This window comes from Plecotus auritus (assembly GCF_963455305.1).
Source record: "Plecotus auritus genome assembly, chromosome: 3".
NCBI classification, from domain to species: Eukaryota; Metazoa; Chordata; class Mammalia; order Chiroptera; family Vespertilionidae; genus Plecotus; species Plecotus auritus.
The window spans coordinates 171,512,343-171,537,220 of record NC_137772.1 but is presented as its reverse complement, the minus strand read 5'-3'; the positions used below and the strand labels follow the sequence as shown (position 1 = coordinate 171,537,220).

General features: G+C 37.0%; 1 protein-coding gene across 1 annotated transcript in view; it reads left to right on the top strand.

The window, feature by feature from the left end:
* Positions 1-4,702: 4,702 nt before the first annotated feature.
* The window catches only part of LOC308244241 (olfactory receptor 6C2-like), a gene marked incomplete at both ends in the record, with an annotated part of 29,481 nt that continues 9,305 nt past the window's right edge, over positions 4,703-24,878 (top strand). Inside the window, 2 exon segments of the mRNA XM_080660213.1 lie at positions 4,703-4,786; positions 4,788-5,016. Of these exon segments, the coding sequence (XP_080516339.1) occupies positions 4,703-4,786; positions 4,788-5,016 (313 nt within the window).

The window sequence follows — 24,878 nt, the reverse complement described above, 5'->3', positions numbered from 1 at the left end:
TGCATTTGTTAAAGATATCTCAATGTAACCAGAAACAGTTTTGTCATCATGTTATTCATACCTGAAAATATATATCTAAAGAGAGAAACACCTATATTATAGATGTGTGTGCATATGTATGTGTGTGTACACAAACATAGACATATACTTTCCTCAATAAAATGACATATTTATTAGTGTTCCAACAGTTTCTTCCCCTACTCACTTGTAAATTTAACAGGAGTCATTTCTGCAAGATAGACATTAAACCCTTACTCTTTACTATCAATTAATTTGTCAAAATTGTGCTCTCTATATCGAGGCAAAATAATGTGCACACATATGTAGAATAAAAATGACTCGAACACAAAATATTTTTGCAACAAGGAACACTGTTCTGCAAATAGTGTGCCCATACATGAAAGGTAAGTGTGAGTTAAGAAGAGATGAACTGAGAAGAGGTTACCAGGCTTCAGATACATTTCATTTCTATAACTCAGTATGAGCTGCTGTGGTTGGTTTCCCTGTGGTTTTAAAATACTATCTCTCAGGAATTAACTTAGTTCTGTTTCCTTAACATGGTGTTTTAAACAGTAGAGGTTGGACAGTGGAAGCTGAGCACCAAGGGGGTGCTGACTGGGATCTTTACTTTAGTAGGATAAAAGAAACTAAGTGAAACTATTTATAGAGCCTCCACTGAATGCTTTTTCATAAGCAATTTAGGAAAATTACAACCTTTGAGATACCAACTGCAGAGATAAAACATTTGAGTATTCAAGGGTGAGTGATTAGTTATATGTTAGGATCAGATAGGAAACAGTTAGTAATGAAAACAGGATTGCAAATCCTTGGCTTCTGCTTTAATATCTCAATGAGGTGTTTTGAGAAGATATGTGGCATCTTAAAAAAGAGAAAACTAAAAAATTAGAAAGAGAAAGGGAGCTATCCCTTTGTTCATTAGAAGGAGCTCTCAGCGTCAATATAATTGCTCAAGGTTCAGTGATAACTCCTCCACCAAAGCAAAACTGTATCAATAGCTGCCATGTTCAGTCAAGGACATGAAAAACTTTTGTTAAAGATATTTTAAAAGGGAGTACCTAATTGCCCCTAACTGTCCTCCCCTGCAGGCCTGGTCCCCCCAACTGCCCTCCCCTGCTGGCCATCTTGTGTCCACATGGGGGCAGCCATCTTTGACCACATGGGGTGGCCATCTTGTGTGTTGGAGTGATGGCCAATTTGCATATTACCTCTTCATTATATAGGATTCCCTAAATTGGATAATCCTGTGCCAGAGTATTCTCCCATCTAACTCAGAACTGGATTATCTTAGAGCATGTTTCCCTTTCAGGGAACCTCATCTTTAAAAATGATTTTTTTTCCCTGTCTTCTGGCTTGCATTTATTCTGATGATGAATCTGTGATCAGTCTTATGTTTGTCCCAGTAGTTGCTTTTTGAGTTTTTCTTTATCATTTGTTCTTGGGTATTTTATTGTTATGTTCCTTGGTGTGATTTCTTTTGTGTTTCTCCTTCTTGATGATTGCCAAACTTTTATTATCATCAAATTTGTATCATTTCATGTATTTTTTATTCCTTTGAATATTTTTATGACCCCCACCCCAGGCCCTGCAGTCTTTCTTTGTTCTCAAATCCAATTACACATGCATTAGATCAGTTAACATTGGCCTACAAGCTTTAAATCTATTTATATTTTCAGTATTTTACCTTCTCTGTTTCAGTGCATCAGACTTTAATTAGTATACATATGATTTTTAACATATTGCTGGATTCAGTTTCCAATATTGTGTTGAAGATTTTAGCATCTATTTTCATCAAGGATATTCGCCTATAATTTTCTTTCTGTGTAGTGTCTTTATCTAGTTTTGGAATTAGGATAATGATGACCTTGAGAGTGTTCCTTCCTCTTGAATTTTTTGGAATAGTCTAAGGTGGATAGATTTCAATTCTTCTTTGAATGTTTGGTAAAACTTGCCTGAGAAGCCTGGCAGTCCAGGCTTTTGCTTGCTGGGACTTTTTTTTTTTTTTTTATTACTGCTTCAACTTTAGTAGCTGTTAGTGCTCTATTCAGATTTTCTGAATTGAATTTTGGAAGATTATATGTTTCGAGGAATTTATCCATTTCACCCAGGTTTCCCAATTTGTTGGCATATATTTTTATAGTATTTTCTTACAAGCCTTTGTATTTCTGTGAAGTCAGTTGTTTCTTTACCTCTTTCATTTCATATTTTATTTATTTGGGTCCTCTCTCTTTGTTTCTTAATGAGTCTGGCTAAAGGTTCATCAATCTTGTTTATCTCTTCAAAGGACCAGCTCTTGGTTTCATTGATCTTTTGTCTTGTTTTTTTATTCTCTATGTCACATTGGCAACATGATCACTTCAAGATAGTTATGTCAATTTGCTTGGCATTTGTAGCCAGTGTAGAAAGCTCAATCAAGTGTCTGAATTTTTCATGCAAATGGGGAAGGAAATAGGGATACATAATGAGAAACCACACAATAACAACATTCATCCTGTTGGGACCCACAAATGATCTTTATTCCAATACGTTTTTGATTTATAGTCATCTTTACAAATTATTCAACCAATTATACCAGTTATTATTATTCACCTATTATTGATGCATATAACATTTAAACAAGTTTGTTGATTTATAACTTGAAGAGATATTTACCAAAGGGGTAACATTATTACTGCTTTATATCATATATATTTTATCTGATTAATTTTTAAAATAATTTTATTTATTAATAAAGTAATAGGTAAATACAAGAAAAAATCAGGGCTTCTTGATCTTCAACGTGATTTGGATGATATAAATTTAAATCAAAATTATGTAGAATAGTGCATTATCTCATTTTTGTTGCCTATTTTCCAATCTCTAAGCTGTTTCATCTTCTTTCCTCTGAGAATATCCTTCTCCTCAGAGTTTCATGCATTTGGCTTTTTGCCAAGATTATGACACAAAGGATTTAATGCTAAATAAACACAAAGGATTTAATGCTAAATAAACACCAACCTTATTAATGCGCAAACCTTAGCTCAGGGAAGTCAGAATATCATGATCTTTAAAACCAGAGAGAGTTATTGATAATTCTCAACTCTTAGAACAGCTTTATATTTCTAGGTATAGGCAGCATGAGGAAATACTCCTTGGGTTTATAGTGAATAGAATCCTTTGTGATAAAATTTTCATAATTTTTGTTGGTATCAGAAAGATCTATGCATTTCCAAACCGCACATAAACATGCAGTGAAATAATGAACAATAGAGAACAGATATGCAAAAATATATTTTAGTCTTATGAACTAATGTTGCTAAACAACAACCTGAAGTTATGATTGACTGACCAAAAAAAGTAAGTACAATGAAATTTTTCTTTAGTGCTCCCTTTGTAAAATGTCATAAATTTCTGTGTAAAAAAATGCATTGTATCTGTCTTTATCAAACAAAAGCTGTTAGTAATTTTGATATTTTGTAATGGGACCAAATATTATTTATTATGTCATCTTTAAATTTTATTTTACTGGAATAGATAAAAATCATGGCAGATTGATATTTATGCAATAGTTAATTTAGGATAGTTTGAGACATATCAAGACAATAAACTCCTCCTTTCTGCTCAATCATAACAACAACAAAGAACATGCACATACACATTCACTCACTCGCAGATAATATGATCATACTCCCATGTAAAATATACTGATAATAGTCATGATTTATCTTCTCATTTGACACCTCTCCCTTCATTACAAATGCTGATTTATTAGTATGTTAAATAAACAGAAGTGGATCAATCACATTCGAGGGCCAATTACTTTCTCAATTCCTGATTTGTAGCTTCTAGGATAAACTGAGTTTCATGGATAAACTGCATTGATTGAAAAAGAAACCATGTTTGTTTTAGCACACTGAAACCTGACTGGAATGTGAAAGCCTGAGTTCAGAATCACAGTGATACTGTGCCTATATGCCCATGACTTTAGGAGAAGAGGAAGTCAAGTGGCTGTAGAAGTGTTCTTAGCAGCCTACCAAATTCATCCACTGTGGTTGTACTGGGAGTAGCCCTTAATTTAGGGGAAGCTTTCAGCCCTCAAGCAAAGATTAAAACCAAAACAATTTCCTTCTCCCTGACAGTGTCTATAAACCTTAAGGTTTAACTGAGGACACTATAAATTTTTTGGGAAAGTTGATCCTGGTCCCACATTAGTAGGAAGAGTATATTTTAAATAAAGACTGTAAAAGTAAATCACATAAAATAATTCAGGTCTGCAGTGGAAGGTCTTAATTGTTCATTGACATAGGGGTTCCAAGCCCTGGAGACACTGACTACAGATTGAAAACAATTAAATTTCTTTGTAATTAATTGATGAAAGATTTTTAAAAAATGACTTTGGAAAATTTCTCAATATTACAAAGTATTTGAGCACTAACTTCCATTACTTGTGGGTAGTATGCTAAGCTAAAACTATTGGTAACAAGATGAAACTATAAGATGGAAGATAAGGTGAGGATGAAAATACAGTTACTGCTCATATCCACAATAAAAATATTACGCATAGACAAGATGATCACTTCAACATAGTCAAGTTAATTTGCTTGGCATTTATAGCCAGTATTGAAAGCTCATTTTGGTTTCACTACACTCTATTTAAGTGTCTCTGAATTTTTCATGCAGACTGGGCAGAAAGCAGGAATCCATGATGAGAAACCACACAGTAACAACATTCATCCTGCTGGGACTGACTGATGACCCACAACTGAAAGTTCTGATTTTTATCTTTCTTTTTTTTTACCTACATGTTGAGTGTAGCTGGGAACCTGACCATTATCTTCCTCACCATCATAGATTGCCATCTTAGAACAGCCATGTACTTTTTTCTCCAAAATTTCTCTTTTCTAGAAATCTCATTCACAACTGCTTGTATTCACAGATTTTTATACAACTTATCAACTGGTGACAAAAACATTACCTATGTTGCTTGTGCTGTTCAAATATTCTTTACTTATCTTTTTGGTATAACAGAATTTTTTCTTCTAGCCAGTATGTCCTTTGACCGCTATGTGGCCATCTGCAAACCCTTGCATTATATGACCATCATGAATAACAGAGTCTGCAACAGACTTATCATCAGCTGTTGGATGGTTGGTTTGTTAATCATAATCCCACCACTTAGCCTGGGCCTCGATCTGGAATTCTGTGACTCTAATGTCATTGATCACTTTTTTTGTGATGCTACTCCTCTGCTAAAGATTTCATGCTCAGACACCTGGTTCATAGAGCGAATGATTTTAGTGTGCGCTGTGTTGACTTTTATCATGACCCTTGTATATATTGTTCTGTCCTACATTTATATCGTCATGACAATTCTAAGACTCTCTTCTGCTCAACAAAAGACAAAGGCCCTTTCTACCTTTTCTTCCCACATGATTGTGGTTTCTATCACCTATGGCAGCTGCATCTTCATTTATATCAAACCTTCAGCAAAGGAAGAGGTGGCTCTTAACAAAGGAGTTTCCCTGCTCATTACTTCTATTTCACCTGTGTTGAACCCATTCATTTATACCCTAAGAAACAAGCAGGTGAAGAAAGCCTTGAATGACTTAATCAAAAGGATTGCATTCTTCTTAAAGAAAAGGAAAAAGTAGTTGATTAATTAAAATAAAGGATGAATAGTCCCTCAACTTTTGGGCTAAAATTCTAATCATATTTTGTCTTAATAACTTCTCTTTCAGTTTTATTAACATTTTACAATTTCTCTTACTATACTGATGGGGTAGTCTTACAAATTAATTCCTCTATTTCAAGTCTATTTAACAATTTCATTCACATGGATATAATTCTTTAATAAAATTTGGGTTAAAAGTTATAAGTAATGTGTAATGCAGAAATAAAAAGCACAAGCTTTTATGCAAATATAATACCAGAATGAGAAAAATATGGTAGGCTAAAAAATGGAAAAGTACTACCAATGCAAACACCTGGAAAATTGTCAATACAATTTAATAACTATTATTTTCAATATTACTTTATCTTATAGGAAATAGGTGGCAGATATAAAGAGGATACTGAAAACAGACAGCCAAAGCCCATATATAAACTGTCATATATAAACTAGCATAGATTACAGAAAACTCAATAAAGATATGTCAGAATATATCAAGCTGAATGAATTTAAATATGGATGAACATAAAGATGGAATATGAAATTTCAACAGCCACATGATCAAAAAATTTTATAACTAGCACAACAACATGAAACTAAAATTACCATCTTGATGTACATCTAATGAAAGGGAAATTTTTAAAAACCATCTGCCTACCTACATATTCACAGCTAAGTTTAAACATTTTTGGCTATCAGCTTAAAAAATGAAAAGAGCAGAAAAGGTTCCCTAATGTAACTTAAAACCCTGATTGGAGACTCACACAAAGAAAGTTTTTAAAATCTATCATTTGTAAAATTTAAAAAAATTAGAAATAAGTTTCCAGTCACAGATTTAAGTATAAAAATGTTGAATCACTATATTATACACCTGAAACTAATATAACTAATATAAGATTATCAACTATACTAAATAAAGTAATAATAAAACTGTCTTGCTGAGCTTATAATGCATAAAGACATAATTTGTATAACAATAATAGTACCAAGGTAGGAGGAGGCAGCAGAGCAGTATTTGATCAATTTTGCACACTATTAAAATTAATTTTGTTTATTCAGAACTAGATTGTTAAAAGTTAAGATGTTCTTTGTAATACCCAGGAAAACAACTAAGAAAATAATTCAAAAATATACAGTTTAAGAAACAAAAGAATTAAAATGGAATACTAGAAAAATATTTGATTTAATGCAAAAAGAAAGAAGTAATGAAAGAATAAAGGAACAAAAAAGATGGCAGACACACAGAAACATAATAGCAAAATGTTAGACTTACAACCTACCTTATCAGTAATTATATTAAATATGAATGGAATAAAATCTCCAGTAAAAAAGCAAAGATTGAAAGAAGGCATTTTTTTTTTTTTGGTTAATCCTCACCTGAGGATATTTTTTTCTATTGATTTCTAGAAAGAGTAGAAAGGATGGAGGGGGAGAGGGAGATAGAAAGAAAGAGAAAGAGAAACCTCAATGTGAAAGAGACTCATGGATTGGTTGTCTCCCACACTCACACCTACAACCCAGGCACATGCCCTTGACCAGGAATCAAACCTGCAACCCTTCAGTGCGGGAGCACAACACTCTAACCACTCAGCACACTGGCCAGAGCAACAGAATGCATTTTTAAGTGCTCTATTCTACACTGTCTGCTCTTTACCAACTTTAGATTCAAAACCCAAGTAGGTTTTAAATAAGAGGATAAAAAAAAAAAAAATACCACCCTAAAGAGACCTGAAGTGGCTATCTTAATATCAAACCAAAAGGATTATATGACAAAAAAAGTGTTACTAGAAGCAAAGAGAGATCTTTTATAATAATTTTAAAAAGTATCAAAAAGACATACTAATTGTAAACATACTAGAGGCCTGATGCACGAAATTCGTGCATGGGTAGGGTCCCTAGACTTGGCCAGCGATTAGGGCCCATCTGTGGGGTGACCAGCAAGGTGATCGGGGCTGGGGGGGGGACCAGCTGGACCCACCCTCTGCCATTGTACCTGCTTACCGGCAACCCCACACACCCCTCTACCCCTGCCAATGGTCACCTCCCTCTGGGGGTTGACCAGGATGATTGGGGGCCCCCCACTGGCACCTGCCTTGGCTGGCATGGGTCTTGGGATCTAGGGGCAGCTTATGCATTGAGTGTATGCCCCTGGTGGTCAGTGCATGACATAGTGACCGGTCATTTCAGCTGTTGTTTGATTTGCATATTAGGCTTTTATTATATAGGATATTCAACTGGGAATAGAGCCCCAAAATCCATAAATAAAAATCTGAGAAAAGTGAAGTATGAAATAGACAATTCAAAAATAATAGTGGGAAATTTCAATACTTCACTTTCAATAATGAACAATGATGCAGAAGATTACCAGGTAAATAAAAGATCTGAGCAATACTATAAACCAACTAGAGCTAACAGACATCTATTTAACATTCCACCAAACAAGATCAAGATACACATTCTTCTCAAAGACACATGTAAAGTTTCTAGGACAGATCATATACTAGGCCATATAACAATCACTATCTTAAAAGTTATTTAAATCACACAAATTATGCCCTCCAAACACAATGTAAGAAAAATATAAATAAATAAAATTTGGGAAATTTACAGTTATATGAAAAGTAAACAATGCACTTCTAGATTGCCAATGGATTCAAGAATAAATCACATGAGAAATGAGAAAATACTTTGAGATGAGTGAAAGCAGAAACACAACATATCAAAACTTACACAATGCAGCTCAAGCAGTGCTTAAAGAGCAATTTGTAGCACTAAACACCTATATTAAAAAATAAAATCCCAAATCATGAACCTAACCTTCCAGATTAAGAAACCTGCAAAAGAAAGTAAGCCAAAGCCAAAGCAAGTAAATGGAAGAAAATAACAATAGGGCAGAAATTAATATAGCCACTCCAACTTTTTTATTATTGTTAATACTAGAGGCCCAGTGCACAAAATTCGTGCACGGGGCTGTGTCCCTCAGCCCAGACTGCACCCTGTCCAATCTGGGACATCCCTCTCACAATCCAGGACTGCTGGCTCCCAACTGCTTGCCTGCCTGCCTGCCTGATTGCCCCTAACAGCTTCTGCCTGCCAGCCTGATCACCCCCTAACCACTCCCCTGCCAGCCTGATTGACCCCTAACTTCCCTCCCCTGCTGTCCTGGTCACCCCTAACTGCCCTCCCCTGAAGGCCTGGTTGCTCCCAACTTCCCTCTCCTGCCAGCCTGGTTGCCCCTAACTGTCCTCCATGCAGGCCTGGTCCTCCCCTGCAGGCCTGGTCTCCCCCACTGCCCTCCCCTGAAGGCCTTGTCCCTCCCAAATGCCCTCCCTTGCAGGCCTGGTCACCCCCAACTGCCCACCTCTGCCAGCCCGGTCACCCCTAACTGCCCTTCCCTGCAGGCCTAATTGCCCACAACTGCCCTCCCTTGCAGGCCTGGTTCCTCCCAACTACCCTCCCCTGCTGGCCATCTTGTGGTGGCCATCTTGTGTCCACATGGGGGTGGACATTTTTGACAACATGGGGGCAGCCATCTTGTGTGTTTGAGTGACAGTCAATTTGCATATTACTCTTTTCTTAGATAGGATGATATATCTTTCTTCGTCCCTTTACTTTTATCTACCCAAGTCAATTTATAAAGTTGATTTCTTATAGACAACATCTATACTAATAATAGACAAATATATAAATTGACCATACCTCCACAATGCCCACAGCCAATCAGGAGTGAGTATGCAAATTAACCCGACAAAGATGGCGGGCCTGTGGGCAGCATGCACTCGCACAGGCGCTGAGTGGCTGGAGGTGGGGCAGGACGCCCACCCTCCCTCCATGTTGCCAGGGCGACGCAGCAGGCATCCCCGGGACCTCACTCGCTTCTAGCCTGTGGCAGCGCATACGCGCGCCGGCACCAAACAGCCTTGGACCCGGGGATGTCACTGGAGTGTCCAGTCCTGTGAGCCCGGCCTGGGGGCGACTGGAGTTCACAGTCCTTTTGGTTTGTGCAGTCCCTGGACTGGAAGCGGAAACCAAGAGTGCAGGGAGAACCAGGAATGCTGGGAATCATAGTTCTGGTAGCAGACGCCTTGTGGGATCTCCTAGACACTAGAGCAAAGTGAGCCTGGAGCAAGTTACTGTTGCGGGTGGGAGATGGAGGGAAAGCAAAGGTGAGAGACATAAGTCAGAGTGTCAAGGAAAAATTAAAGGGAAGATATCCTGCAACTTCTAGGAAATCTCCACCAATGAGCAAAGAAAAAAAAACCTTTATTGTTCTGTGAGCACCAAACCAAACTGGGTTGGGGTCTCAGACAATTCACTCATATGATTGCAAAGACAGAAACTCCCAGATTGGAGAGGGCTCCCCTGACGGCTCCCAGATCGGAGAGGATGCAGGTCAGGCTGAGGGACCCACCCCCCATGCACGAATCTTTGTGCACTGGGCCCCTAGTACAGGAATAAAAAGAGAAGAGAGAAAAAAAGAAAGAAAGGAACAGAAGAAATCTTTAACATTTCTCCCAGGGCTTTTGTTTTTTAATTCACTGTGACAATCTCTGTCTTTTAATTTATGTATTAGGCCATTAACATTTAAAGTGATTTTCTTAGATCATTTTAAGCTCTGAAAGGGCAAAGAAAAGTGACTCTTAAAGATCAGGTGTTTGGCAAATGTTTTTCTTTCTGTCTAACCCTTAATTTTTTAGTAAAGAACATTCTATGGTCTGTTCTCCCCTACTGGGAATCCTGACCCTTGTTTGTTTTCACTTTTCCTACAATAATGTAAAATTATATAAAGTTGATACAAAGCCAAGGATTTAGGAACAAGCAAGAAATGATTGTCTTCTAGGCAGCATAAGTAAAATAGTGACCATAAATATCTTAAATGTCCCCCAGGCATATCCTGCAGGAGTCCTCACCATGGGATCTTTCCTGTGTACTCTTGTACTAAACCTTTCAGTGACCCTGCTCATTAGTTGCTCTGTCCATAATTTATCTTTATTTTTCCAAAACACTGTTTAATAACAAAAAGTATTTCCACATAAAAAACTGTCTGCCCTAAAAGAAAAAAGGGGCGAATTCTTCCATACCTCTTTCAGAATCTGGTGGCCCCTAGAACTCTTTGACTTGCAGCTGCATGATTCTGATTTTAGCCGCCATCTTCCGTGGCTTTCTTTCCTATGTCTTTTTGTACACTCTTCCCTTCTTACAAGGTCACCAGTCATTGGAGTTAGGGCCTCCTAAATTTCTGAGCTTAATTACATCTGCAAAGACCTTTTTCCAAAAAGGTCACAATTGCAAGTTCTGCAGGTTAAAACTTGGACATATCTTTTTGAGGAACACTATTCCAACCACTAAAATGGTCAACTGGTATATAACAAAGGTGCCAAGACAATTCACTAGGAAAAGAATAGTCTTTTCAACAAATGGTGTGAGAAAACTGGATAATCATATGCAAAAGAATTTAGTCATCTTCATCATGCCATACAAAAATAAACTCAAAATAAATCATAGAACTAAGGATAAAAGCTAAAACTCAACAATAAACTGTTAAAAGAAAACATAAGAGTAAATCTTTGTGACCTGGGGTTAGACAATGGTTTCTTAGATATGACACTGAAAGCACAAGTGGTAAAAGATAAGCAAAAGTCAATTTGACTTCATCTAAAAAAATTTAGTTCAAAATACACCATTCAGAAACTGTGAAACCCACACAATAGGAAAAAACAGTCAAAATTATCTCTAATAAAAGACTTATACCCAGATAGATAAAGAATTCTCACAACTCAACAAAAGGAAAACAGTCCAATTAAGAAATAAGCAACTAACTGCTTTTTGTTATTGCTTCTAAGCAGGCATCCTCAAACTACGGCCCACGGGCCACATGCGGCCCACCGAGGACATTTATCCAGCCTGCCGGGTGCCGCTGCCTGTCCCGCTTAGCAGCCAACTCGTCCCGGGCCTGCAGTGCGCACAGGAATTTGTTCATAGTTTTTTTTTTGAACTATAGTCCAGCCCTCCAACGGTCTGAGGGACAGTGAACTGGCCCCCTGTTTAAAAAGTTTGAGGACCCCTGCTTTTAAGATTCTCTCTTTGACATTAACCTTTGGCATTTTAATTATGATGTGTTTTGGTGTGGGCCTCTTTAGGTTCATCTCGCTTGGGACTCTGCTTTCTACTTCTAGTAGTTGCCACATAAATCCCTCCAACTTCAAAATCAGAAATAGAAAGCTGTCTTCTTGTTAAATCTCACAGGCTTCAAATCTCTTTCAAGAGCTTCCATTCTTTTGAAGGGCTCATTTAATTTGATAAGGCCCACCAAGGATAATTTCCTTATCTTAAAGTCAGCTATTTTGGACCTTATTATGTATGCAAAATCCCTTTACAATAACACCTATATTCTTGTATGATTGAATAACTGTCAGAAATTGTGTACATCACAGGAGTCTTGGGGCCTGAGATGATTAACTTTATGTGTCCACATGTACCGATGGGCACAGTTCAGTGGGAAAGGGGGAACAACTTAGAGAAGGACAGTCCAATAGTAATAATCTCAAGGACTATTGTTTGGGACCAAGTGGCAGGCAACGTGCTCACGGGAATCTGTTTTGAGCCCAAGCCAGCTGAAATTGCTCACACAGAAAAGTCAATAGGCTGTATCCAATCTGAATCTTCATCAGGCCATTTTAGAGGGAAGTGGAGTTGAAAGATATGGTAGAGACTGAGGAGTCAGCTTTGAACCAGAGATTAATTTCCCCTCATTGAGTACCTGGTGGCGAAATCTCTAAACTACACTACCCAGCATCTGCCCTAAAGACTCTCCTCAGAAGACATCCGTAACCACAGAGGGAAGGTGGAATAACTGACAAGAGGAGGCAGTCCACAGAGAATCTCAGACAGGCCAGCTATAAAAAGACACTGAGAGCTCCTGAGATTGGCTGACAAAAAGTACCTCCCAGGAGGCCTGAAATTAGCATACAAAACAGTGAGCCTCAGACATCCTAAACTGCCCAGGTGAACTTCACTTGGTTGGATCCTTTTTTTGTTTGTTTGTTTTTGTCTATATTGTTGTTGATGTTTTGTTTTATGACTTTTTAATTTTTTCTTTTTTTGTTTTGTTTTGCTTTGCTTGTTTTTTGTTGTTTTTTCAGCATTTTCTTCATATTCTCTGCTTTATTACTTTTCTCTCTAATTTCTTCTATATCTCTTATTGGCCTCCTTCTTGACGTTTTGTCTCTTTCAGTCCCGTTTTTCTTTCTCATGCTTTCTTTTGCTTTACCTTTCTCCCTCTTCTTTATACCATTGCGTAATTTTTTCTTTCATTCTCGGACTTCTTGTCTTTTTTGAACATTTTCCTATTCCTACCTTCTCCTCTTAATTTTTGCTATTTCAGCTTTCTTTTCAGAATCTTTTGCCTGCCCCTTTTACCTCCCAGTAGCTTCTTTATTATTATTATTATTATTTTACTATTAGCAATAACATTCTTTTCTCTCTTAAATTTTTGCCTTAGTATTTGTGTTCTCTCTTCTCTTTCATAATTCTCTTTTTTCTTGGGTTGTTTGCATTGTGGTCTTCAGTATATTTTGTATGTTCCAGTTTGTTTCCAGTCAGTTACGTTTTGTTTTGTTTTACCCTGTCAGCACCTATACAACAGCTCACACAACATGGTAGCAGCCAAGCCTCACAGTTAGCAAACCTAAAAGGAGAGTCATCCCATGATTGGGACAACAAAAATCTGGACAGAAGTGTCTAAATAACCCACAAAAGGGACATAACTAGAGCATACAGTTCAAAAACACAAGAAAAATACACAGGTCCCACAGGACATTCACTACAAAAGACCACCCCACAAGACTGGGATTCATAGCAAATATATCTACTACACAGAAACAAACACAAAGAAACAACTAAAATGGTGAGACAAAGGAGGAATCACCAAAGACCTAGGAGATGTGGAGGGGAAGCAAGTTATCAGACATAGATTTCAGAGTAATGGTTATAAAGTTCCAACTTAATTGGAACCTCCAGGAACTTAGTGATAATTAAAGGAACTTAGTGAAAGCTACATCAGCATGAAAGAAGATATAGATATTATGAATAAGAACCAGTCAGAAATGAAGAATGCTATATCTGACATCAGGAATATGCTGGAAGGAATTAAAAGCAGGCTCGGTGAAGTGGAGGATTGAATAAGTCAATAAGAAGTTAAGGTAAGAAAAAAACAATCAGAGCAGAAAAAAGAAAATATTTAAAAAGCATGAGGACAGGAGAAACCAAGATGGTGGCATAGGTAAACACCTAAACTACTGCCTCGCACAAGAATTTCAAAACTACAACTAAAAGACAAAATGGACATCATCCAGAACCACAGGAAGGCTGGGTAAGTGGAAATTCTACAACTAGAAGGAAAGAGAAAAGCACACTGAGACTCACAGGAGCTGCGGAAGGCAAAGGTATGGAGGAGCGTGCGTGGAGAGGGCTGGCAACTGAGTATGCGGCTGGCTTTCTCAACCGGGAGGGAGACAAAAGCTCCCAACTGCTCTGAACTCCAGTTCCGGGCGAGACTCTGGGGACTCAGACTCATTCGGGGAGAAAATGGACTGTCTGGCAGAGCGCAGAACTCGAGGGCAGCTTTCTCTCAAAGGTGCTGGCAGTGATTACTGCGAACACTGAGACCAGGGGCCTCTTAGGGCAGTGCTGACGGAAGCCATCAATGTTTGCTCCAACCTGAGACTCCACCCCATCCAAGCTGAGTGCAGAGGCTTTTGCAAGTCTTGTCTCATAAGGGTGTCTCCCAGCGTAGACACAGCTGATCCTCACAGCCAATTGGCCTGGAGGTCAATTCCTCCCTGTGATACCAACAACAATCAAGGCTTAACTACAACAAGACTGTGCACACAGCCCACAAAATGGTGCACCAAGAGTGTCCACCTCAGGTAACTGGGGAGGCCAACCCACTGGGCCCTATAGGACACCTAGCACACAAAGCCACTCTATCAATTCAGGGAAGCAGCCAAAATGTGGAGACAAAGAAACAGGTCACAAATGAAAGAAATGGAGGAAAACAAATGACTGGATATAGAGTTCAAAACCACGGTTACAAGGTTTTTCAAGAATTTCCCAGAAAAGGCCAATAAATTTAGTGAGACCCTCAAGGATATGAAAAAGGACAAATCAGAAATTAAGCATACACTGACTGAAATAAAGAATAATATACAGAGATCCAACAGCAGACTAGAGGATCGCAAGAATCAAGTCAAAGAGTTGAAATACAAAGAAGCAAAAAACACTCAACCGGAAAAGAAAAAAGAATCCAAAAATATGAAGATAGTGTAAGAAGCCTTTGGGACAACTTCAAGTGTACCAACATCTGAATTATGGGGTTGCCGAAAGAAGAGAGAGAGCAAGGTACTGAAAGCTTTTTGAAGAAATAATGACAGAAAACTTACCCCACCTGGTGAAAGAAATAGACTTACAAGTCCAGGAAGTGCACAGAACCGCAAACAAGAGGAATCCAAAGAGGACCACACCAAGACACAACATAATTAAAATGCCAAGAGCAAAAGACAAAGAGAGAATATTAAAAGCATCAAGAGAAAAACAGTTAATTACCTACAAGGGAGCACCCATATGATTTCCAGCTGATTTCTCAACAGAAACTATGCAGGCCAGATGGGAGTGGCAAGAAATATTCAAAGTGATGAATAGCAAGAACCTACAACCAAGATTACTCTACCCAGCAAAGTTATCATTCAGAATTGAAGGTCAGATAAAGAGTTTCACAGATAAGAAAAAGCTAAAGGAGTTCATCACGCCAAACCAGTATTATACAAAATGCTGAAGGGTATTCTTTAAGAAGAGGAAGGAGAAGAAAAAGGTCAAGATAAAAATTATGAACAATAAATACATATCTATCAACAAGTGAATCTAAAAATCAAGTGAATTAAAAATCTGATAAACAGAATAAACTGGTGAATATAATAGGATCAGGGGCATAGAAAGGGAGTGGACTGACAATTCTCGGGGGGGAAGGGGTGTCTGGGGTGCGGGAAGAGACTGCACAAAAATCGTACATCTATGGATGAGGACAGTGTGGGGGAAGGGGAGTAAGGGCAGAGGGTTGGATGGAAACTGGGTGGAGGGGAGCTATGGGGGGGAAAAAGAGGAACAAGTGCAATAATCTGAACAATAAAGATTTATTATAAAGTCAAAAAACACAAAAACAAACAAAAAAGCATGAGAACAGTTTAAGGGAATTTTGGAACTACATGAAATGAAACAACATTCACCTCATAAGGGTGACAGAGAGAGAAAAAAAGTGAACAAAGTATAGAGAACCTGTTGGAAGAAATAATGACAAAAACTTCCTTAAGCTGGTAAAGAAAAGAGCCACACAATATCAGGAAGCTAGAGGGTACCAATCAAGAGGAACCCAAAGAGATCCACTCCAAGGCACATAATTAAAATGGCAAATGTTAAGAACAAAGAGAAAATCTTAAGGACCACAAGAGATATATGGTCAGTGATCTACAAGGGAGCTCCCATAAGGCTATCAGATGATTTCTCAACAGAAACACTACACGCCAGAAGGGAAGGGAATGAAGCATTCAAAGTAATAAAAAGCAAGGATCTGAAACCAAGACTACTCTATCCAGCTAGGCTACCATTCAAAATAGGTGGGGAATTAAAAGTTTCCCAGACAAAATAAAAGGTTAAAGGAGATTATTACCACCAACCCAGCACTGTAAGAAATGTTAGAGTGACTGCTATAATAAGAATAAGAAATGTATAGAGAAAGAAAGAGAAACATAGGAGGAACAAATGAAAATGACAATGAATAAATATCTGGCAAAAATAACCTTAAATGTAAATGGATTAAATGTTCCAATCAAAAGACATAGGGTAGCTGAATAGATAATAAAGCATGACCCACATATATGCAGTCTACAAGAGACCCACCTCACAACAAAAAATTGACAAAATATGAGAGGGAAGGTATGAAAAAAAATTTCTCCATGCAATGGAAACAAAACAAAAAAAAAAAGCAGGAGTAGCAATACTTATATATGACAAAATAGACTTCAAAGCAAAGGCCATAATAAGAGACCAAAAAAAGGCCATTACATAATACTAAAGGGATCAATCCAATAAGAAGATATAACCCTGGTAAACACTTATGCAACCAATATAGGAGCACCTAAATGTATAAAAAAGCTCTTGGAAAACATTAAGGTAGAGATAAAAAGCAATACAGTCCTAGTGGGGGACTTTAGCCCCTCCACTGACACCACTGGATAAATTTTCAGACAAAAACTCAACAAGGAAATATAGACCTTAAATGGTACACTAGATAAGCTGGATTTAAATGGCAGTTACAAAACATTCCACTCCAAAGCTGAAGAATATACATTCTTCTTAAGTGCACACGGGACATTCCCAAAAATAGACCATGTGTTAGGGCACAAAGTAAGTCTCTACAAGTTCAAGAGTATTGAAATAATATCAAGCATCTTCTCAGATGACAATGGCATGAAACTAGAAATCAACCAGAATAAAAACATTCAAACACATGGAGGCTAAATAGTATGTTACTAAACAATGAATGGGTTACCAATGAAATAAAAAAGAATCAAAAACTTTCTGAAAACAAATGAACACAAAACAACCCAAAATCTATGGGACACAGCAAAATCAGTTCCAAAAGGGAAGTTCATAGCATTGCAGGCCTACCTCAAGAAACAAGAAAAAGCTCTAATAAACTATCTAACACTACAATGAAAAGAAATAGAAAGAGAACAACAAGAAAAGCCCAGAGTAAGTAGAAGGAAGGAACTAGTAAAGATCAGAGTGGAAATAAATCTCATAACGACTAAAAAAATAACTTTAAAAAATACAAAAGATCAATGAAGCCAAGAGCTGGTTCCTTAAAAAGAAGAACAAGATTGATGAACCATTAGCTATACTAATCAAGAAACAGAGAGAGAGGACCCAAATAATAAGATAAGGAAAGAAAGAGGTGAAGTAACAACTGACACCACAAAAATACAAGGGATCATAAGAAAATACTATGAACAACTATATGCCAAACTGGACAACCTGGACAAAATGGACAAATCCCTAGGAAAAGACAATCTTCCCAAAATGAAACAGAAAGAATCAGAAAACCTAAATAGGCCAATAACAACTGATGAAATTGAATCAGTAATCAAAACACACCCAGCAAACAAAACCTCTGGTTTGGATGGCTTCACAGGGGGCTTTAGCCAAACATTCAAAGAACTAAGACCTATACTCCTCAAATTACTCCAAAATATCCAAGAGGAAGGACCACTTCCAAGCTCTTTTTATAAGGCCAGCATTATGCTAATTCCAAAAGCAAATAAGGACACTACAAAGAAAGAGAATCATGCATTAGCAGATTTGGCTCAGTGGATAGAGCTTCAGCCTGAGGACAGAAGGATCCCTGGTTCGATCTCAGTCAAGGGTAAGTACCTCAGTGGCAGGCTCCTCCCCAGCCTCAGGCCCTGCTCAGAGCCCTTGCAGGGGGGAATCATTTTATGTGCTTCTCTCACATCGATATTTCTCTCTGTCTTTCCCTTTCTATTCCACTCTCTCTAAAAATCAATGGAAAAATATACTCAGGTGAGGATTTTGAAAAGAAAGAAAGGAAGAGAATTATAGGCCAGTATCCCTGATGAACATAGATGCTAAAATCCTCAACAAAATATTAGCCAATCAGATCCACCCAATATACTTAAAAGATCATATATGAAACTTGTTCCAGGGATGCAGGTCAGTACAATATTCACAAATCAATAAACATGATACATAACATAAACAAGTTGCATTATCATACCAATAGATGCAGAAAAATTATTCAACAAAATCCAATACCCTTTACAGATTAAAAAAATTCTCAGCAAAATGGGAATAGAGAGATCATATCTCAACATGATAAAGGCTATATATGGCAAACTTACAGCCAGCAGCATGCTCAATGAGGAAAAACTAAAAGCATTCCCCCTAAAAACAGAAACAAGATAGGGATGTCCACTTTCACCACTATTATTCAACATAGTACTGGAAGTCCTAGCTATAGAGATTAGATAAGAAAAACACATAAAAGGCATGCAACTTGTAAAGAAGGAAGAAAAACTGTCTTGATTGCAGATGACATGCTATTGTACACAGAAAACCCTAAAGACTCCATCAAACACTACTAAATTTAAAAAGGGAATTTTGCAAAGTAGCAGGATAAAAATGTAACACCTAGAAATTGGTGGCATTTTAATACATCAATTATGATCTCTCAGAAGAGAAACTTAAAAAAAATGCCATTTACTGTTGCAAAAAAAAAATAATATTCCTAGGAATAAACAATCAGTACTCAGAAAACTACAGGATGTTGAAAATAGAAATAGAGGAAAACATAAACAAATGTAAAAATATACTGTGTTCATGGATTAGTAGAATCACCATCATTAAAATGTCCATACTACCCAAAGCAATCTATAGATTCAATGCAATCCCCATTAAAATACCAATGGCATATTTCAAAGACCTAGAACAAAATCTCCAAAAATTCTTGTGGAATAAAAAAAGACCCCAAATAGCCACAGCAATCCTGAGAAAGAAGAACAAAGTTGGAGGGATCGCAATACCAGATATCAAGCTATATTACAAAGCCACTGTTCTCAAAACTGCCTGATACTGGCACAAAAACAGACATATAGACGAATGGAACAAAACAGAGAACTCAGAAATTGACCCAAGCCATTATGCTCAATTAATTTTTGACAAAGGAGGCAAAAGCATACAATGGAGTCAAGACAGTCTCTTCAATAAATGGTGTTGGGAAAATTGGTCAAATACAAACAAACAAAAATGAAACTAGATCACCAACTTACACCATACAAAAAAATGAACTCAAAATGTATAAAAGACTTAAACATAAGACAGGAAACCATAAAAATTGTAGACGAATCCATAGGCAAAAATAGCAGTCATATGTTGTAGCAAAATATTTACCAATACAGCTCCTAAGGCAATGGAAACTAAAGAGAAAATAAACAAATGGAACTACATCAAAATAAAAAGCTTCTGCACAGCAAAAGAAACCATCAACAAAACAACAAAAAAGTCCCCTGCATGGGAAAACATATTTACCCATGTTATCTCTAAGAAGGGTTTAGACTCCAAAATTTACGAAGAACTCATACAACTTAACAAAAGGAAGATAAACAATCCAATCAAAAAATAGGCAAAGAACTTAAATAGACACTTTTTGAACGTGGACATACAGAAGACCAAGAGACCTATGAAAATATGCTCAAAGACACTAATCATCTGAGAGATGCAAATCAAAACAACAATGCGGTACCATCTCACACCTGTCAGAATGGCCATCATCAACAAATCAACAAAGAACAAGTGCTGGACTGGATGGAGGAGGAAAGAAACCCTCGTGCACTGCTAGTGGGAATGCAGACTGGTGCAGCCACTGTGGAGAACAGTATGGCTTTTACTCAAAAAATTAAAAATGGAAGTCCCATTAGACCCACTGATCCCACTTCTGGAAATATATCCCAAGAAACTAGAAACACCAATCAGAAAGGATATAGGCACCCCTATGTTCATAGCAGCACAATTTACCATAGCTAAGATTTGGAAACAGCCTAAGTGCCCATCAGCAGATGAGTGAACTAAAAAACTGTGGTACATCTACACAATAGAATACTACGCTGCTATAAAAAAGAAGGAATTCTTGCCATTTGCAATAGCATTGATGGAACTGGGGAGCATTATGCTAAGTGAAATTAGCCAGTCAGAGAAAGATAAATATCACATGATCTCACTTATTTGTGGAATATAATGAACAATATAAACTGATGAACAAAAACAGATCCAGAAACAGAAAAGCATCTTTCAGACCATCAAACCTCAGAGGGAAGGCAGGGGACAGTGGGGGTAAGGGGGAGAAATCAACCAAAGGACTTGTATGCATGCATATAAGCCTAACCAATGGACACAGAGAACTGGGGGGTGAGGGCATGAGTGGGTGGGTTGGGGGCAATAGGGTGATAAGGAGACATACATAATACCCTAATCAATAAAAAAAAATAAAATAAAAATTTTTAGATTTTTTTAAAAAGAAGACATATATTTTAAACAATTAAATAAATAAATAAAAGGGCCATAAGCCCAAATCAATCTATACATTCAGTGCAATCCCCATTATAATACCAATGCTATATTTCACAGATCTGGAACAAATAATCCAAAAATGTATATGGAACCAAAAAAGACCCCAAATAGCTGCAGCCTGCTTATGAGAGAAGAACAAAGTTAGGGGGATCACAATACCAAATATCAAGTTATACCACGAAGATATGATACTCAAAATAGCCTGGTACTGGCACAAGAACTGGCATGTAATCAGTGGAACAGAGCAGAGAACCCAGAAGTCCACACAAGCCACTATGCTCAATTAATATTTGACAAAGGAGGCAAGAGCATACAATAAAGACAACCTCTTCAATAAATGGTGTTGGAAAAATTGGACAGGTACTTGTAACTTACACCATAAACAAGAATGAACTCAAAATGGATAAAAGACTTAAATGAAATACATGAAACCATAAAAATCCTGGAAGAAACCATAGGCAGCAAAATCTCAGAAATCTCTCCTAGCAATAGGTTTCCAGATATATGTCCAAGGCAAGAGAAACAGAGGAAAAAATAAACAGGACTACATCCAAACAAAAAGCTCCCACACAGCAATAGAAACCACAACAAAATGAAAAAGGAGCCCACTTCATGGGAGAACATATTTGCCAATGATATATCTGATAAGGGGTTAATTTCCAACATATATAAGGAACTCATACAACTTAACATCAGGAAGACAAACATTCCAATTTAAAAATGGGCAAAGGACATAAATAGACACTTCCCCAAAGTAGACATACAGATGGCAAGGAAACATATGAAAAAATGCTCAAAGTCATTAATCATCAGATAGATGCAAATTAAAACAACAATGAGGTATCACCTCACACTTGTCAGAATGGTTACCATCAACAAGACAACAAAAGGGTTTGCTTTTACCCATATCTTGGCAAGGTTATGGGTAAAAGCAAACCCTAGTACACTGCTGGTGGGAATGCAGACTGGTGCAGCCATTATGGAAAACAGTATGGAGTTTCCTCAAAAACTTAAAAATGCAATTGCCATTTGAGCCAGTGATCCCACTTCTAGGAATATATCCTAAGAAACCCAAAACAACAATCAGAAAGAATATATGCACCCCTATGTTCATAGCAGTGCATTTTACAATAGCTAAAATCTAGAAACAGCCCATGTGCCCATCAGTAGATAAGTGGATTAAAAATGGTGTACATTTACAGCATGGAATATTATGCAGCTGTAAAAAAAAAAAAAAAAAAAAAAAAGAATCTCATACACTTTGAGACAGCATGAAGGGAGCAGAAGACTTACGCTAAGTGAAATAAGCCAGTCAGAGAAAGACAAGTGTTATATGATCTCACTCATATGTGGAATATAATGAACACAATAAATTGATGAACCATATAGATCCAGAGACATAGAAGCATGGAACAGAGTGATGATTCTCAGAGAGAAGGTAGAGATGTTGGGGGGAGGGTAGGAGTGATAAACCAAAGAACTTATATGAATATATGCATAACCCATGAACACAGATAATAGTGTGATGAAGGCCTGGAGTGTGGGCAGGCTGGGGCAGAGGGGGTCACCTGGGGAAAAAACGCGGACATCGATAATACTTTCAATAATAAAGATTAATTTTTTACAAAAGAAGACTGCTGTTCAGTATCTGATAGATATTGAATTGGCTAATATCCAATAGTGCCCTAAAACTATGATCTTTAGACTATGTTTTCTACAGAACACAAACCTACAGCTACAGTTTCACTTTACAGTGTCTGGAGTTTCGGCAAAAGTACATAGCCAAGTCAAATGCCTGTGCATTTTCCTGCATAATTAAATAATTATTGAATGGCCCTGTTAAATCATGGCATGGTAGAGACATTCATTCTTCTGATTTATTTCTAAAATTTGCAGGATTTTTATCAATAATCCTCCACTCTCCTATTATCCCTGGCCACTCTCCTATTATCCCTCCCCTGGGGTTGAACACTGACTTACCTGAGAGGTAATATTCCCTCTCCTGTTTTATATTGTTTTTTCTACAAATAGATATCAGACAGTTCAAATTCATGAAACAAAAAGGGTCTGCCCCAAGTGGTGGGGTAGAGTTGGGTTTCTACAACTGTCTATCTGACAGATATGGCTAATTCAGGAGGTTCTTATCAGGATGTCCAAAGCCACGTTTTAAATATTTCTATCTATAATAAAATTGGTATTTTAATCTCCATTTACTTGCCTACTTTTTGCTCCTTTGTTGACTCAAAACTCAAGCAAGGAATGAGGGTGGTTTTCCTTCAGATCCCATAATGCCAATAGTGAAACAGAGAGACCCAAACATGGTGTGTATATCATGCAGAAATATACATTGGAAGAAAAAGTGGCAATACACTTCAAAATTCTAATATGTAAGTGGGTTTTACATCAGAAATGCCTCTTGTAATCATTTAACAGAAAAAATGATGTTTATTAAAAATGAGATTTTTAATATATAAATTTTAATAATGAAATTTGGGAAGCTTTATTAGATAATGGCTTACACATAAACAGAGTACAATACAGAAAAATTATGATACAAACATATTTTTACCCTGGGAAAGTATGTACAGTTGTCGGATTAGAAATTGTGTCTATATTACTTTTGAGATTTTTTTTTATAGAAAAAGCAGACAAAGCAATTTTTTTGTCTTTTGTTAACACTTTGTTATCTATGGGTTGAAGAGTAGCCAGAAATCTTTCCATCATACAACTATTGTTCTGCACTTGCAATGTGTCTCTTGAAATTGTTGCATCTTATTGTCTCCAAGGACATTATTCCCACTGCTTCCTCTAGGTATTTTGCCAAAATTCAGTGCATATTAAAATCATTAGTCATGTTTAAACTTGGTCACAAAGGGCCCTTTATTTAGCCACGAGAGGGCCCCTGTACATCCGTAAGAGACTGAGATTATAAAAGTCATCTCAATCTTCCTTCACTGTGTAAAAATCTTTCCCAGAGAAATCAGAAATCATCTCTTTCAAAAAAAAAATACCTTATATTTCTCAGACATTTAAAATACATGACTTTTTGTTTCATCTTTCCAATATAAGAAATAGTTCTCTAGGTTTAAAATGAAATAGAATCTTTAGTGAGAATCTTTTGGCACTTTCTACTAGAAAACAATTATCCCTGAATGCGTATGTCTTCATAAGAGGAGCATTTGGGCACGTTAACTGACCCCACTTATACTTTCAGTTTCACCTTCGGGACTACCAGGATTACACAGTCAACTGAAGCCATGATTACCTTCCATAAGAGTAAGTATGTTCTTGTTTGGCAATTTCAGTTTCTTTCATCATTCAAAGTTCTAGTTCCTTAGTCCTAGAAAATATGATTAATCTGCTTAAAAATCAGAGATGGCAATATTGGGTACCTCTTGAAAAAAAATAGATATTTCTAATGTTAATTTGTATTATAAAAAAGAAATCTGAAGGGATTATACTTATTTGAATATTTATTACATGCATCACTAGAGAGTGGTCAGTACCTGCTCGCCCTTTGTGTTTGATATCTGTAGCACTACCTGTCATATCATAGATTCTCAATAAGTACCTTCTGAATGAATGCATAAGTATTCATAGCAACATTATTACACATTATCAGAAATGTTATTAGAGATCAATGATTTCATCATATTTGAAAATATTCCTTTAAATATAATAAAGACAAAATTCACCTGAATGAAAGTAGTCTACCAGAACATTCACTTAAATATAGGTACATATGAGGTACATATTGGTGATTGGAAAGGGAGAAGAGTTTAGGAATGTGGACAATGCTCTGAGTTAAAATGCCACAGTGAAGTATTGAGAACTTAAGAATTTTCTCAGTTTGGTTCAAAAGTTCAGTTCCTCTATAACCCTATCTAAAAAGGTACCTGATTAACAGCTAATTGTATCTCCCCCTCAGCCTAGATTAGTGCTCCTTTTCTGCAAAGATGCCTGTAAACCCTAGGTCAGTGGTCGGCAAACTCAGTAGTCAACAGAGCCAAATATCAAC